The 15,669-nt window shown below is 16.5% G+C and overlaps 5 protein-coding genes across 5 annotated transcripts; 2 read left to right on the forward strand and 3 right to left on the reverse strand.

Moving 5' to 3' along the window:
• Window positions 1-872: 872 nt before the first annotated feature.
• PGSY75_1449700 (exosome complex exonuclease RRP6) lies at window positions 873-4,385 on the reverse strand (the record flags this gene model as incomplete). The annotated part of the gene is made up of 1 exon (XM_018788180.1): window positions 873-4,385. The coding sequence occupies one exon, from the start codon at window positions 4,383-4,385 to the stop codon at window positions 873-875; it is 3,513 nt and encodes a 1,170-aa protein (XP_018639552.1).
• A 990-nt stretch (window positions 4,386-5,375) lies between these two features.
• PGSY75_1449800 (hypothetical protein) lies at window positions 5,376-5,915 on the forward strand (the record flags this gene model as incomplete). The annotated part of the gene is made up of 1 exon (XM_018788181.1): window positions 5,376-5,915. One exon carries the CDS (start codon window positions 5,376-5,378, stop codon window positions 5,913-5,915), a length of 540 nt encoding a protein of 179 aa, XP_018639553.1.
• A 476-nt stretch (window positions 5,916-6,391) lies between these two features.
• PGSY75_1449900 (hypothetical protein) lies at window positions 6,392-7,405 on the reverse strand (the record flags this gene model as incomplete). Its single annotated transcript, XM_018788182.1, has 1 exon — window positions 6,392-7,405. The coding sequence occupies one exon, from the start codon at window positions 7,403-7,405 to the stop codon at window positions 6,392-6,394; it is 1,014 nt and encodes a 337-aa protein (XP_018639554.1).
• A 2,693-nt stretch (window positions 7,406-10,098) lies between these two features.
• PGSY75_1450000 (putative serine/threonine protein kinase) lies at window positions 10,099-12,330 on the forward strand (the record flags this gene model as incomplete). Its single annotated transcript, XM_018788183.1, has 9 exons — window positions 10,099-10,135; window positions 10,287-10,398; window positions 10,524-10,584; window positions 10,700-10,832; window positions 10,997-11,340; window positions 11,460-11,578; window positions 11,705-11,795; window positions 11,973-12,058; window positions 12,183-12,330. The coding sequence occupies 9 exons, from the start codon at window positions 10,099-10,101 to the stop codon at window positions 12,328-12,330; spliced, it is 1,131 nt and encodes a 376-aa protein (XP_018639555.1).
• Window positions 12,331-13,485: 1,155 nt separating this feature from the next.
• PGSY75_1450100 (signal recognition particle subunit SRP54) lies at window positions 13,486-14,988 on the reverse strand (the record flags this gene model as incomplete). Its single annotated transcript, XM_018788184.1, has 1 exon — window positions 13,486-14,988. One exon carries the CDS (start codon window positions 14,986-14,988, stop codon window positions 13,486-13,488), a length of 1,503 nt encoding a protein of 500 aa, XP_018639556.1.
• Between the last annotated feature and the right edge of the window lie 681 nt (window positions 14,989-15,669).

The following is a 15,669-nucleotide window of genomic DNA, read 5'->3' on the forward strand; positions in this document are numbered from 1 at the left end:
ATATATTTACATATTTTTACAAATTTGAATGAAGTATTTTATATATATCTTTCTGTCTAATTTATTAAATATACAACTGCAACTATTATTTGTACATTATTTTGATTTATTCATATATATTATATTTTGTTATATATTTTAAGAAAAATATATATATATATATATATATATATATGCAAAAACAAAAAAATATACATGTATACATGTATTTTAATTTTTCTTATTTTTCTTCATATTCTTTTTTTTTATAAACAAAAGGAATTGTTAAAAATCAAATATAAAACAAATAATTACATTTGAACTAAAAATTTAAAAAATAACAATTTTTAAATTGTGAATTTGTAAAAAAATACCATGTGAATAAAATATAAAAATAATATTTTAAAATTTAACAAAGAAAATAAATTATATACAACATAAAAAGGAAAAGGTAAATATATATAAATATACAAAAAATAGGAATATTATTAAAAAAAAAAAAAAAAAAATGAATCCTTTTTATGAATTTTTATGTCTATAAATAAATACATATATATATACATACCATATATATATTATACAAATTGAGGTGCATGAAAAAAAAATATATGAAAGAATTAATTATATACATATAAAATTTTTTTTATACTATAATAATAATTTTAATTAACATTTTGTTTTAATAACCTTACAACTATTAATATATATATATATATATATATACAAATTGATCATAATATTATCTTTAAATTGTTTGTATATTTAGTATTACAAAAAAAAAAGAAGGAAATATATAAGGATTGTATATGATATATAAAGGTATACATAAATATATATATACATACATATATACATATATATATAAGTGTGCATACTGAATGATAATATATTTTTTATTGTCGATCTATTTCGCTTAATATATTTTTGCTGTATAAACCCTTTGTTTTCTTAATATTATATTGTTGATTGTATGATTGATAAATATTTTTATCTTTCTTTTTATTATTATGAATATTTTTTTCAATATTTTTATCAATACTTTTATCCATACTTTTATCCATACTTTTATCAATACTTTTATAAATATTTTTATCAATGCTTTTCTTAACCACTGAGCTATTTTTTATATTTTCATTATAATTATCATTAGTGTTAAAATTATTGATATGACTGTTTTTATTCAAATGAATTAATTTTGGCTGGGAACTATATTCTTTATGTTTTAAATAAGGATTTCCTTTTATAATATTTAGATTTTTTATATAATTTATATTATTGATATAAGATTTATCATTTTCGTCGTCCGAAAAAAGAGTTTGTTCTAAAAGAAAAGAATTTTTTATATGAATGTTAGAATGACTTACTTCTGTTTCTTCATTATGTAATGTATCTTTGTGAGTATCATTAGTTTTATGAAGAGGTTTTTGATCGTTTGAAATATAATGAAAATGCAAATTTGTAAGAATAACCGAATCGATATTATTATGACTATATAAATTATTATTTTTGTTATGGGTATATAATTTGATATTATTTTGTTCATCATTAATATTATCATTTTGATTATTAATATAATCGTCATAAAATTGATTATGATTTTTTTTTTTTTCATGCATACTTGATTTTATTATTATTTCTAGTAATGTCTCTAAATTTTCTGATATAATATTTGATAAAGGTATGATATTATTTTTTAAACTTGATAATGTAGTAGACATGTTTAAAAGAATGGATATTATATTATGAATATTAATTATACTATCAGGTGTTTCATCTAACTTTTTGGCTAGTTCTTCCCTCCAATATAAAATATTATATATTAAATTATCACATGCATTGATATTATATGATGTATTAACAATATTTTTTATGTGCTCTTTTGTCTTTTCAATATTACAAACATTTTTTAGTTTAACCATATTATGACATAAAAGATTACTTTCTATAAATATATTTCTTATAATTTGTTCTCCATTTTTTTTTTCTTCTTCTGATATATCATTGCATTTCAATGTTTGAAAATTAACATATATATGTTGTTTATTAATATTATCCTTTGTATCTTCATCATCTTTATAAATTTGGATTTGTTCCTCTTTTGAATGATATTCAGATGCATTATCACAATTTTCATCTACATTATCATTTTGGATTTGCATATGTTCCGAGTTTTCTATTTTATTACTATTAAATATAAAATTATAATAAACGTCCATTTTGATATAATCAAAAAGATCATATAAAAAAGAAAATTCATTTTGTATCAGATCAACCATATCTGGTTCTATTGGTCGTGTGATTAAAACGTTTTGAAGTATTTTATTTTTATAATAAAGTATAGTATTAAAATAATTATATATTAAATAATTCAGATCGTTTTTTAAATTTAGATAATTACAACATATAGCTATATCAAAAATATTAACAAAATATATAGAGAAATCTTTTTGTAGTTGTGTTATAATATTTGGAGCATTATACGTAATTTTTAATATATTAGGATCTGTTGTTATATCATTTATTACATACAAATCTTCAAAAATATTAAAAACATCAATTATATAATTCATATTATTCGTTCCTATCATAATAATAGATGTAAATCCTCGATATGTTCTTTTATAATTTACTTTTATCATAATAGATATTTTTTTTTCAGGATAATTTAATTTTATATCATTTATCGTATTCATTAAATCGTTTTTATTATCTATTATTTTATATGATTTTTTATTTATATCTTCCAATTTTTTTAATTCATTATTTATTTGTAAAAAATTTGAAAATTTTAAATTGTTGTCATAATTTCTATACTCTTTAATAATATTTTCTATTTCATATTTATATGGATGATTTAAATTATTAAATTTATTAGAATATTTATTTATTTCTTTATTTAATTTTTTTAATAATTTATGAAATAATTCTTTATTAACATCATCTTTGTATGAAGACAAGGAAATATCTGAGGATACAAATGAATGCTCAGAATTTTTATCATCATCTATAAATGTCTGGTCATTAATATGTTCTTCATTATACTTATTATTATAATCACCAACATTATTATCTAACATATTATTATTATTATTACTATTATTATCAAATATTTTATTTATAATATCATTTACATTTATATTTTCTAATTCATCATTTTCATAATTTCTTTGCATATTTAATAAAATTAATTTTTTTTTAATATTATCTTCTTGCCATTTCATGGCCTCAATTAAATTATCTTCTAACTGAACTAATTGGTTATATTTAAATGGAATTCTAGGAATGAAATATTTAGAATAATTATTTGTTAGATGTAACCATCCATTTTGTATTTTATTTGAATATTCTTTAAAAAATTCGATATCTGTTTTATTTTTTATTTTTTTGTCTTTTTTTTTTTTTTTTTTTATATTCTTTTGTATTTTTACATTCATCATATTATTATATGATTTATTGTCTTTCATATTATTATTACTATTATTGTAATTTTTTACATGATTTTTATTAATATCTTTTTTGGTTTTTATATCCTCATGATGAAACCTTTTGGTGTTTTCTTGTGCAGAGATATCATTACAATGATTATTATAATGAATCTTTTCATGTTCACTTATATGTTGATTGTCATTTATATTTATTTTTTTCAAATCATTATCCTTATCATCATCATCTTTAATAATTACTATATCTTCATCATTCACATACACCTTATTTTCATCTTTTATAGTTTTATTTTTAACCACTTGAATAATATCATTTTGTTCATTTTTATTATTAATTATATGATGATTTAATATATTTTCATTTTTATTTTGTTCTAAAATTTTTTTATCAGTAATATTATAATGTTCTATATTTATATAATTATTGTCTCTTTGATATGATGATATATCCTTGTTTGTATTATAATCATTATTATTATTATTATTATTATTATATTTATCTGTAAACATTTGCATATCTTTATGAAAAAAAAGAAAACTGTGTCTAATTCTAGTATATATTTCTTCTAATGTGGATGATATAATATGATAATTATCTTTTAAAAAACAACAATTATCATCATTTTTTATATTTACTAATTCTTTTTGTTTCATTTCATTACTAGAATGATATAATAAATCATACACAATTTTTAGTAAGTCATCTTGTAAATTTTTTATATTTACATTATTATTTCTTAGCACATCTATGTTGTCATTATATAAAGAATTATATGAAATTTTATTCGTTAGTTTTATTATATCTACAACATTATTTAATAATTCTTTCATCAAACAATGATTATTATTACTATTAATGTAATTGTTACCTTTATTATTATTATTAACATTTGATACATCCTGGGCTAATCCTTTTTCTTTTTGTTTTAATAATTCTTCTAGCTTTCTACTACATTCTTCCATATTTTAAATTCTTACAAATATATATAAAAAAAATAAAATAATAATATAAAACAAATTATGGAATAAAATGACAAATAAAAAATTTCATATAAATGAAAAAAAAAAAAAAAAAAAAAAAAAAAAAAAAAAAAATATATATATATGTATAATATATATTTTTAAGGATTTCTTTTTCTGGTACTACATTGTATATTGATTAAAAATATGTAAAATTTGAAATTTATTTAATTTTTTTATTTTTTTAATTTTTTCCCTATCAGGATCTTAAATAGAAATTATAAATAAATATTTAATTATTAAAATAAAGGAAAAATAAAACATAGATTCTTATTTATTTTTAAAATCATAATTTAATTATATTTTATTTTGGGTATAGCCAAAAAAAAAGATAAATAAAAAAAAAAAAAAAAAATTAAGAATAGAAAGTATTAAATGAAAAAATAATATATACATATATATATATATATATATATATATATATATATATATATATAATATATATGATATTTTAATATATATTATTTATATATATCATAGTTAAAAACCTTTTTGTAAATATTCATATATAGATATTTTTTTTTATGTTCATTTTTATAAATTCATAATATATATTTATTTATATTTGAAGTATAAATATTATAAATGTATACGTAATAATATTATTTTGAAATGTCAAAATAAAATAAAAAAAGAAAAAGAAACAATGTATAGTGTATAACATTAAAAGATAGATATATTCTTTTAAAATAATTATAATAATATAAAAATAAAAATATTTAGTTCAAAAAAATTATTGGTAATTTATATATTTTTTGTTTTTATTTTTTAATTATTTTAAATAGGTCGTTAGTTTTTAATATTCATATGATTGTAAATAAAAATAATGTAACATATATTAAATATATAGGGAAATTATATATAATATATAATATATATATATTTATATATATATATATATATTTATATATATTTATAGTTGTATATTTTAATATGGCGAACGAACCAAATGAAAAAATATCATGTCCTACTTTAAAAGATCAAAAAGATGAACATGAAAAGCAAACTGTAGTATCACCTAATTCTTCATGCGAAGAAGAAAAAGAAATAGAAGAACACGCTCTTTATGTTCCTCAAAATTTAGTATGCTTAATTTGTTATGATGATATTGATGAAAGTAATTATATCGAATATAAAACTGATGAGCATAGTAAATGGTATCCTAGTAAGTTTTGCCTGAATTGTACAGGTATTTTAATTGATAGTCAATATGAAAAATATATTAATAGTGTGCAAAAATCTGAATGTTTAAAAGAACAAACAAGTTTATTAAAATTGGGACCACCAATAAATGTAAAAGATAAAAATGGATATCCAGAATCAGATGATAAAGAAATATATAGTCTCTGGTATTTTTGTGATAAAAAAATTCATTCAGCCAAATTAAAGGGAAGTCTTATGGGTGAAGAGAGAATGAAATTGTGGAATGAATTAAAAAATTTTCTTATAAAAGAGGAAAAAAAGGAATTATAATTATATAAATAAATAAATAAATATATATATATATATATATATATATATATATATATATATATATATATATGATTTATATTTTATTTCAATCATTATTATATTAACATATTATTTTTTTTTTATTTTTTTTTTTATTTTTTTTTATTTTTTTTCGTGTTATATTTTTTATCTATTCATTGCACAAATGATATAATTTTTAAAAGCATTAAATTTTGTTTTTTTTTTTTTTTTTAAATCAATAATATATATAAGAATTTTTTTTTAATATAAACCATAAGATATATGTATGTATCTATATATATTTACATTTATGTATGTATTAATTTTATTATTGTGTATATTTATACAAAATATGGAAATGGGCATTTAATATATCAAAAAAATAAAGAAAAAAAACAAAAAAATAGATAGGCTGACAAATACACATCATATATATTTATATATATATATATATATATATTTATGTGTGCGTCTAATTATAGGTTATCAAAATTTATATCTACAAAATATTTCTCATCAAATAAAACATACATATCTTTTAATTGAAATTTTTTGTGAGGCATATTCATAAGTTGATTAATATATGCTTTCATATTAATTTCATATTGGAACCTCAGTGTGGGTATAATATAGAATCCGTCTAGCGAATTTTCATCATACTGTTCATTATTAAATTCTATATAAGATAATTTTTTTGCATAGATGATAAGATCTATTGGATCATTTATATCATTATTTGAAATGTTAGTATATACAATATTCGAATGAAGTGTAGGAGTAGTTATAATTTTAATAATATCTTCTTTTGTTTTTAATGTATTATGACCAGCCATATTTAATTGATAAAGTAAATAATTAAGTGGGAGTTTATTATGAAATACATTAAAAAAAGGAATAAGGAAAATTAAAAAACCTCTAATAGTATGATCCATATTTGATAATAATAAATCATTATGTTGTTTATAAAAAATATTTTGTGAAAGTGAATATTCTGTTTTCGTTTTACTACTTAAAGTTAATAAATTTAATGCTAATACATTATTAAGTTGTTTTTTTAAAAGTCTTAATATAACTTTTCTTTTTATGCTAGTATTACAACTAGGTACATAAATAGATATAGTATAAAAAAGATCGTCTCTTTTAATAGGAAAAGGTTGATTATTTAATAAAACTTGTATAGCAATCTTTACTGCAAGTTTTATATCATCATCATTTTTTAACTTTTTATAATTATCATCATCATCATTTTTTTTTTTATTTTTTTTATTTTTACTAATATTATTATTATTATTATTATTAATATTATTCTCAATATTATTATTAATATTATTTACATTATCATTATCATTTATATCTTCCTCCTTTTGAGAATTCTCGCTATCATTATTAGCATCATTTTCTTTCTCTCTACTATCACTTTCATAATTAATATAATCGTTTATATTACTATGCAAATGTGTATTGAAATCGTCATACGTTGTTTCATCCATTTTTTATTTAATTATAAGTAAAAATTTTACATGTACACATTCTTAAAAGGTAAACAAATATTGAAAAGAATTCTAATACATATATATATATATATATATATATACTTTCTAAAAACTTATTCAATAACAAAAAAAAAAAAAAAAATAAATAAATATTACATATTTATACACAAAACATTAAAACTGTTTATTTATTAACACTTTTACTAAAAAATATTAAATCCTATTATAAGATAAATTTAAACAAAAAAAAAAAAAAAAAAAAAAAAAATAATAAGAACTATATTACACAAAAAATATACATTAAAAAAAATAATATTTATTATATATATATAATATATACAATTTATTAGCCATGCCCTTGCTTATTTTGTATAAAAGAGAAAAATATAAAAAATAAGATAAAAAAAAAAAATAAAAAAAGTCACAAAATTTTTATTTTTCTTTTAAAAAAAACATAATAGATCTATAATAATTACACTGAAAAAGTATAATAGCACATAGAAAAATTTACATATACAAGTAAATATATGTTTTACATTTTAACATATAATATATAAATATAAAATTAATATATTTTTAGTAAATTTTATTTATATATATATAATAAATATGCATTATAAAAAATATATAAATTTTTATTATGTATTATATATTATTATATTATTTTATTTTTTATTTCACTTTCTCCTTTTTTCTTTTTTTTTTTTTTTTTTTTTATTTTTCTCTCAGCCCTGCCTTTAAATCAATATTAAGTAATTAGCAATATTATATTATATATATATTATATATATATATATATATATATATATATATATATATATATATATGTATAATATTTTTATTAAGAAAAAAAAAGAAAATAGGGTTCAATATAATTATATTATATATAAAAATATATATAATAAACATAATATATAAAAATATATATAATAAACATATGTAAAAATATTACATAAAAAAAAAAAAAAAAACCTAATTTTTTTTTTTTTTTTTTTTTCTTTCTCAACTTCAAAAATTAAAAAATATAAATACTATTTTATATTTAGAGTAAAAAATTTACTTTTTTATATTTATATATATTTTAATAAAACACAAATATTATGTATATATATATATATATATTATAATATATTTTTAATATATATATGTTATAATTTATTATTATATAAAAATTATTTCTTGATTTCAAGTTGTTTTCTTTTTTTTCATTTCTTCTAATTTTTAAGTCATCCAAAAAATAATTTTTTATAATATTATATATTATAATAATATATATTTTTTTTATATTATAATTTTTGCTGTTATAAAAACACCTTATTTAGAATTAGTATTGAGATTATTTTAAGAAACCAACAAAAGAAAATTATATATTATATATTATATATATTTATATATTTAATTATTCTATTAAAAAATTTTGAACATTTATTTTTTTAGAAATCATTTGAGGATTTCTTTATATATATAATTATATATTTTATTTATATGAGTTTTCTATTATTTATTATATATAGAATACTTTACTTTCTTTCTTTCATTCTTTTTCATTCTTTTTTTTTTTTTTCTATATGAATAATATAATTTGTACATTCATATATATATATATATATATATTTTCATTTAAAGATTATATAAATTTTTTTTTTGCATGCCTAGATTCATATTTTATATGTGAGAATAAGTATTATATGTTCTTTCTTTTACATATATATATATATATATATATATATATATAAAATATGATATATATGTATGTATATATTATTAATTAAGCACACATTATTTTTATAATAATGTTCAATTATATTGAAATATATAATAATTATTTATACTTAAAAATAATATTATTTAAAGCTTTCTTGTATTTACATATTATATGTATATATATATATATATATACTACATTTTTATGATCACAAAAAAGTTATAATTAATATTCTTTGGCTTGTTATTTAACAATATTATTCATATTATATATTTTTTAATATATTAGACATTATTTAAAATATTTATTTTTTTTATTTTCTAATTTTTGACCTTTCTTTTTTTTTTGATGTTGTTTATATATATATATATATTTATTATGTATTAATATGACATTCTATATATATTTTTTTTTTTTTTTTTTTTGTATTTCATGTATTCATTAATTTTTATATATTTAGAAAATGATATAGATTAATATTTTAAGGAATAATATAATGTATATATATTTATACATATAAGTATAAATGTAACAATATAAGGATATATATTGTTCTATATATATATATATATATATATATATATATGTGTATACCTTTTTATATATATTACTTGCATTACATATAAATAAATATCATTTGAAAGAATGTCTTTTAATTTTTTTTAATCTTTTATTATTTTTTAATTTTTTATATCTCATTCTTTTTTTTTTTTTTATTTCTTGGTTCTATTAACAAGTGTAGAATCTTATATTTTTCTTTTTTTATATTATATTCAAAAAGAAAAATAAAAAATACATACATATATATATATATATTTAGAATGAATCACATATATCTCATATTTTATTTTATATGACCTTGAATTTTTTTAATTTAAATATTATGTATATCTTTTTGTAATAACCCCCAATACGTATAAAACAAAGAAAAAAAAAAAAAAAAAAGAAAAGAAAAAGAAAAAATAGAATAAATAGAAATAAGAAAATGGGGTCAACCATAAGTAAAAGAAAAAATAATTCAGGTAACATAAGGAATATAATATATATATATATATATATATAATTGTATATATATTGTGCATATATTAAAAAAGGAAAATGAGAAAAAATTTTATACTATATTATATATTGAAAATACATTGAAAAAAAATTCCTTTTTTTTTATTTTCTTAGATAAAAATGTAAAGGACGAATCAGTTGAAAATAAGAGACAAAAAAAAAATGAGGAAAATGATTCAAATTTAGAATTTATTAAAAAATATAAAATAATTAATAAAATTGGAGAGTAAGAAGAAATATAAAAGGAAATAGAAAAATAAACAAATAATATATATATATTAAATATATATATGTATATATATATATATATATATATATATATTTTTTTTTTTTTTTTTTTTTTTTTTGTAGTGGTAATTTTTCTAAAGTATTTTGTTGTCGAGGAGAAAATAAAAAAAAATGTGCAATGAAGGTAACAAAATTTTATATTTTTATTCATTTTTTTTTTTTTTTTTTATAATAAATAATGATATATATATATATATATATAATATTTCTTATATATATTTTTTTTAATATCCTTTTAGCTCATGTGTTGCCCACTCAAAAAAACATCTCATTATAATTGTTTTAAAAGAGAATTATTTATTATGAAAACTATAAATAATAAGCATCCATACATTGTCAAAATACTTGATTATCATGAAAAAATATGGAAAAGTAATGATAAAAAAAAAAAAAAAAAAAAAACAATATAAATAAACAATGAAAGAATTAAAATAAGAATTATATGAATACATGATTATTCATATGATATATATTATATTTATATTTTTTATTATTTTATTTTATTTTAATTTTTTTTTTTTTTTTTTTTTTTGTAGAATATTATATTGTAAAATTAATACTGGAATATTGTGAAGGAGGGAATTTATTTGAGTACATAAAAATAAATGGTAGCTGTACACATTCAGAAGCTAGAGTGATTATAATAAAATTAACAAAGACAATTCAATATATAAATGCATTGAAAATTATGCATAGAGATATAAAACCAGAAAATATTTTACTTCGAACAAAAGATAATATAAAAAGTGTAGTCCTCTCAGATTTCGGTCTGGCCAAAATAACTCCCTCAAATCAGTCTGTTGTCAAAAGTAGATCTGTTTGTGGTAGTGATTTTTATTTGGCTCCCGAAATTATAAAGAATAAAGAATATGGAATAAAGGTAAAAGAAAAAAAAAAAAAAAAAAATATATATATATATCAACTAAGGTGTTATAGCATATATATATATATATATATATATATATATTATTTTTATTTTTTTATTTTTTTTTTGAATAGATCGATATATGGAGTTTAGGAGTTTTAATATTTTTCATTATAACAGGAAAAGTACCCTTTACAGGAAAAAATGCAAATGAATTATATAACAACATACTTAAAGCAAATATACCAGAACTGTAATAATAAAAATAATATAATATTAATTTTATAAATATATTGAACATAATTTAAATATTTTTTTATCCTTTAATTTTTTTTTTTTTTTTTTTTTTTTTTTTTTTTTTTTTTTTTTGTTATTGTAGATTATCAAAAGAGAAATCTTTAAATATACAACCAGGATTAAAAAATTTATTAGAAAATATTTTGGTACATGATCCGGATCAAAGATTTAGTGTAATAACATATATAAAAATATTAAAAAGTTATTTAACATATATATATATATATATATATATTATATACATTGATTATATATATATTTTTTTAATATTATATATTTATTTATTTTCTTATATTTTTTTATTTAATTATTATTTTTTTTTTTTTTTTTTTTTTTTTTTCCCAATTCAGTGTGCTGACATTTTAAATCATAGATGGATACGAGGAACTCTTACGAGCTGCGAATTTAAAATATTTAATTCCGCATCATATATAAAGTAATAAACAAATATAATGTCTAATAATGAAAAGAATTCATAAATTTACTTATAATATTTACATACATATATATATATTTAATTTTTTTTTTTTTTTTTTTTTTTTTTTTTTTTTTCCTTTTAGAAAACTAAGATTGGACAAGAAAAAAGCTAGTTATGATGAAGAAGCTAAGGATAACCAAATAAAAGATAAGTCCTTTGAAAACGATAAGGATTCTTTTGCTAACAAAAAAAAAAGATATACTTTCTTTTTAAAAAAAATAACGAATTAATGATTGTCCATTTTTTTTTTTTTTTCTTTTTATTTTATACCTAATTAAATAATATTAGCCGTACAATTTAAAGATAATAAAAATAAAAAAAAAAAAAATGTTTGTCTTAATAAAATAAAAATATATATATATATAATACATATATATATATATATATATATATATATATATATATATATATATATTTATATTTAAAATTAAATTTTGTTTGTTATTTGTTATTTTTTTTTTTCTTTTCCCAAATTTTTTTAAATATATTTCTTAATGTATAATAAATGAAGAAAAATATATATTTGTGTATATATTTCTTTTTCTTTTATTATTTCTTTTTTTTTTTTTTTTCTTTTTTTTTTTGATTTTAATTACCCATTGTTATTTGTAAATAAAAATATATATATATATATATATATATATATATATATATATATTATATATTATATATATTATATATATTTTATTATAATTTTTCCTTTTTCTTTTTTTTTGCATACCATATTATTTTTTAATCTTTTTAAATAACTTCCTCATATATATATGTATATGATATTTCATTTATACATATATATATATATATTTATATATAACTGTCATATGATTATTTTATTTTTTTAATTTATAATTATTTACATTTGACTATTATATTATAAAAATAAATAAAAATCTAATGTCTATATGTTTTGATATTTTGATTTATTTATTTATTTATTTATTTATTTTTTTAATTCTTTTAAATTTTATTAATTTCTTTTTTAATTATATCTAAATGGATGTTTTTTCTTTGAAGACTTTTTTTTTTTTTTTTTTTTGTGCAAGAACTAAAAATATTACACAAAAAAAATTATATATAAATATAATATAAATAATTCCTATACTTTATTAATACATATATATATATTTTTATATTTTTCCTTTTTGTATTTTTTTAAGGTGTTAACAAAAATAGAATTATAATAATATTAAAAGTTATTTTAAATAATGGGTGTATATAAATAATTATGTAAAAAAATAGAACAAAAAAATAAAGGAAATAATTATAAATCATTCACATGTAAAAATGTAAATAAAAAATTATATACATATATGGAAATATATATATATATATACATAAATATTTCACATTTAACATTTGATATATTTTGTGTTTCCTTTTATGGTTTATTTTTTAAGGCCCATTTGCTTCATCATATTAGCCATTGATCCTCCCAAGTCATCCATCTTTGTAAATTCTTTTAAAATATTGACCATATTATTTGCTCCTCCTAATTGTTTTAACATATTTGGATCCATTATATTATTCATTTTGCTCATAAATTGTTTTTGATTTCTCATTAAATTATTGATATTATTTTCTCTTAATCCTAATTTGCCCATTTTAAGAACCATTTTTTGTAAGAATTTGAATTGTTCTAATAATTCTTTAATATCTTGAAGACGAGTACCTGAACCTTTTACGATTCTTAAACATCTACTATCATTAAGAGGTTTAATACAATCTAATTCTTCATTTGTCATTGAATCCATAATAACCATAAATTTCTTTATTTTATCAATTCCTTCTTTTTCTGTACCTTTACTAATTAAATTATTTCCAAATCCTGGTATCATAGACATAACTTTACTTAGACTACCCATCTTAAAAACATTTTGAAACTGATCATACATATCTCTTAATACAAATTTTCCTTTAGATAATCTATTCATTAATTCTGGTTGTTTGTCTATATCTATAACTTCTTTAATAGTAGATACAAGTCCACTTATATCACCTAAACCTAATAATCTAGATACAAAAGATTTTGCCTCGAATTTCTCAAAATCATTTACATGTTCTCCTGTTCCTATAAATGTTATAGGACATCCAGTAGCTGCTACTGCTGATAATGCACCTCCACCTTTAGCATGTCCATCAATTTTTGTTATAATTATACTTCCTAAGGATACAGAATTTTTAAATGCCATAGCTTGATCATGACAACTCTGACCAATATGGCTATCAATTACAAATATAATTTCTTCTGGTTTTATAGAATTCTCTACTTGTATCATTTCTTCAAATAATTCATTTTCTTGTTTATGTCTACCAGAACTATCTACAATTATTAAATCATATTTATCTTTTAAAAATGCATTTACACCATCAGTAGCAATTTTTACAGGATCTACTTCTGAATAACTACCATAAAATGGAATCTTTACTTTAGCTGCATTTTGTTTTAATTGATCAAATGCACCTGCTCTAAATGTATCAGCACATACTAAAGCAGTTTTAAATCCTTTTTTTTGATAATAATGTGCATATTTTGTACACGTTGTGGTTTTTCCACTTCCTTGTAATCCAACAAACAATATAACATTTCTTTTACCTTTCACAGGATTATAACCCTCTTTTTTTCCTTCTAATAATTTTATTAATTCTTCTACAACATATTTTTGGACTAATCTCTTTTTATTGTTTCCATATATATCTATATTCTTTTCTATATTATTCTTTATATTACTCTTTATATCTTTTAAATAACTTACATTTATATCAGATAATATTAATGCTCTTATTATTTCTTTTAAACATTCTTCTATAACTACATCATCTGCCAATGTGGATGTTTGAAGCTTTCGAAACGCATTCGTAATTTGTGTCCCCAGTTCAGTCAAAACCATTTTTTAAAAATAATGACACGAAAAAAATTTTTTTTTTTTTTTTTTTATTTACAAATAAGAAAAGGGATATATAAATGAATATATATATATATATATATATATATATATATATTTTATGACTTATTATATTACATAATTATCATAATAATACTTTCATCTGACTGTCTTTATAAATAACATGATAATATATATATATATATATATATATATATATTAAATTTTATATGATAATCTGATACATCGGGTGTCCTTTATCACCTGGGTTTTAATAATCATATTAAAAAATAAAATATATAAAAAGTAATGTAAAAATTAAAATAATATATATATAAATAAATAAATAAATATATATATATATATAACAATACGAAAAAAATAAAAAAGAAAAAATATGAAAACAACTTTTCTTTTTTCTCTTTATGATAAACCCACACAGATTATATGAATAAATATATAATTTCTCAAGTAAAAATTTTAATGTGTATACTGTCTATAAATTAAAAAATACATATACTATACAATAATAAATTGGTAAAGAAATATGAAAAAAAAAAAAAAAAAAAAAAAAAAAAAAAAAAAAAAAATAAAAAAAAAAAAAAAAAAAAATATTTTTAAAAAAAATATTATTTTTTTTTTATATATTTTTTTTTTTTAAATTTTTTTTTTTTTTTTTTTTTTTTT

The sequence above is a fragment of the Plasmodium gaboni genome, chromosome 14 (assembly GCF_001602025.1).
Source record: "Plasmodium gaboni strain SY75 chromosome 14, whole genome shotgun sequence".
NCBI classification, from domain to species: domain Eukaryota; phylum Apicomplexa; class Aconoidasida; order Haemosporida; family Plasmodiidae; genus Plasmodium; species Plasmodium gaboni.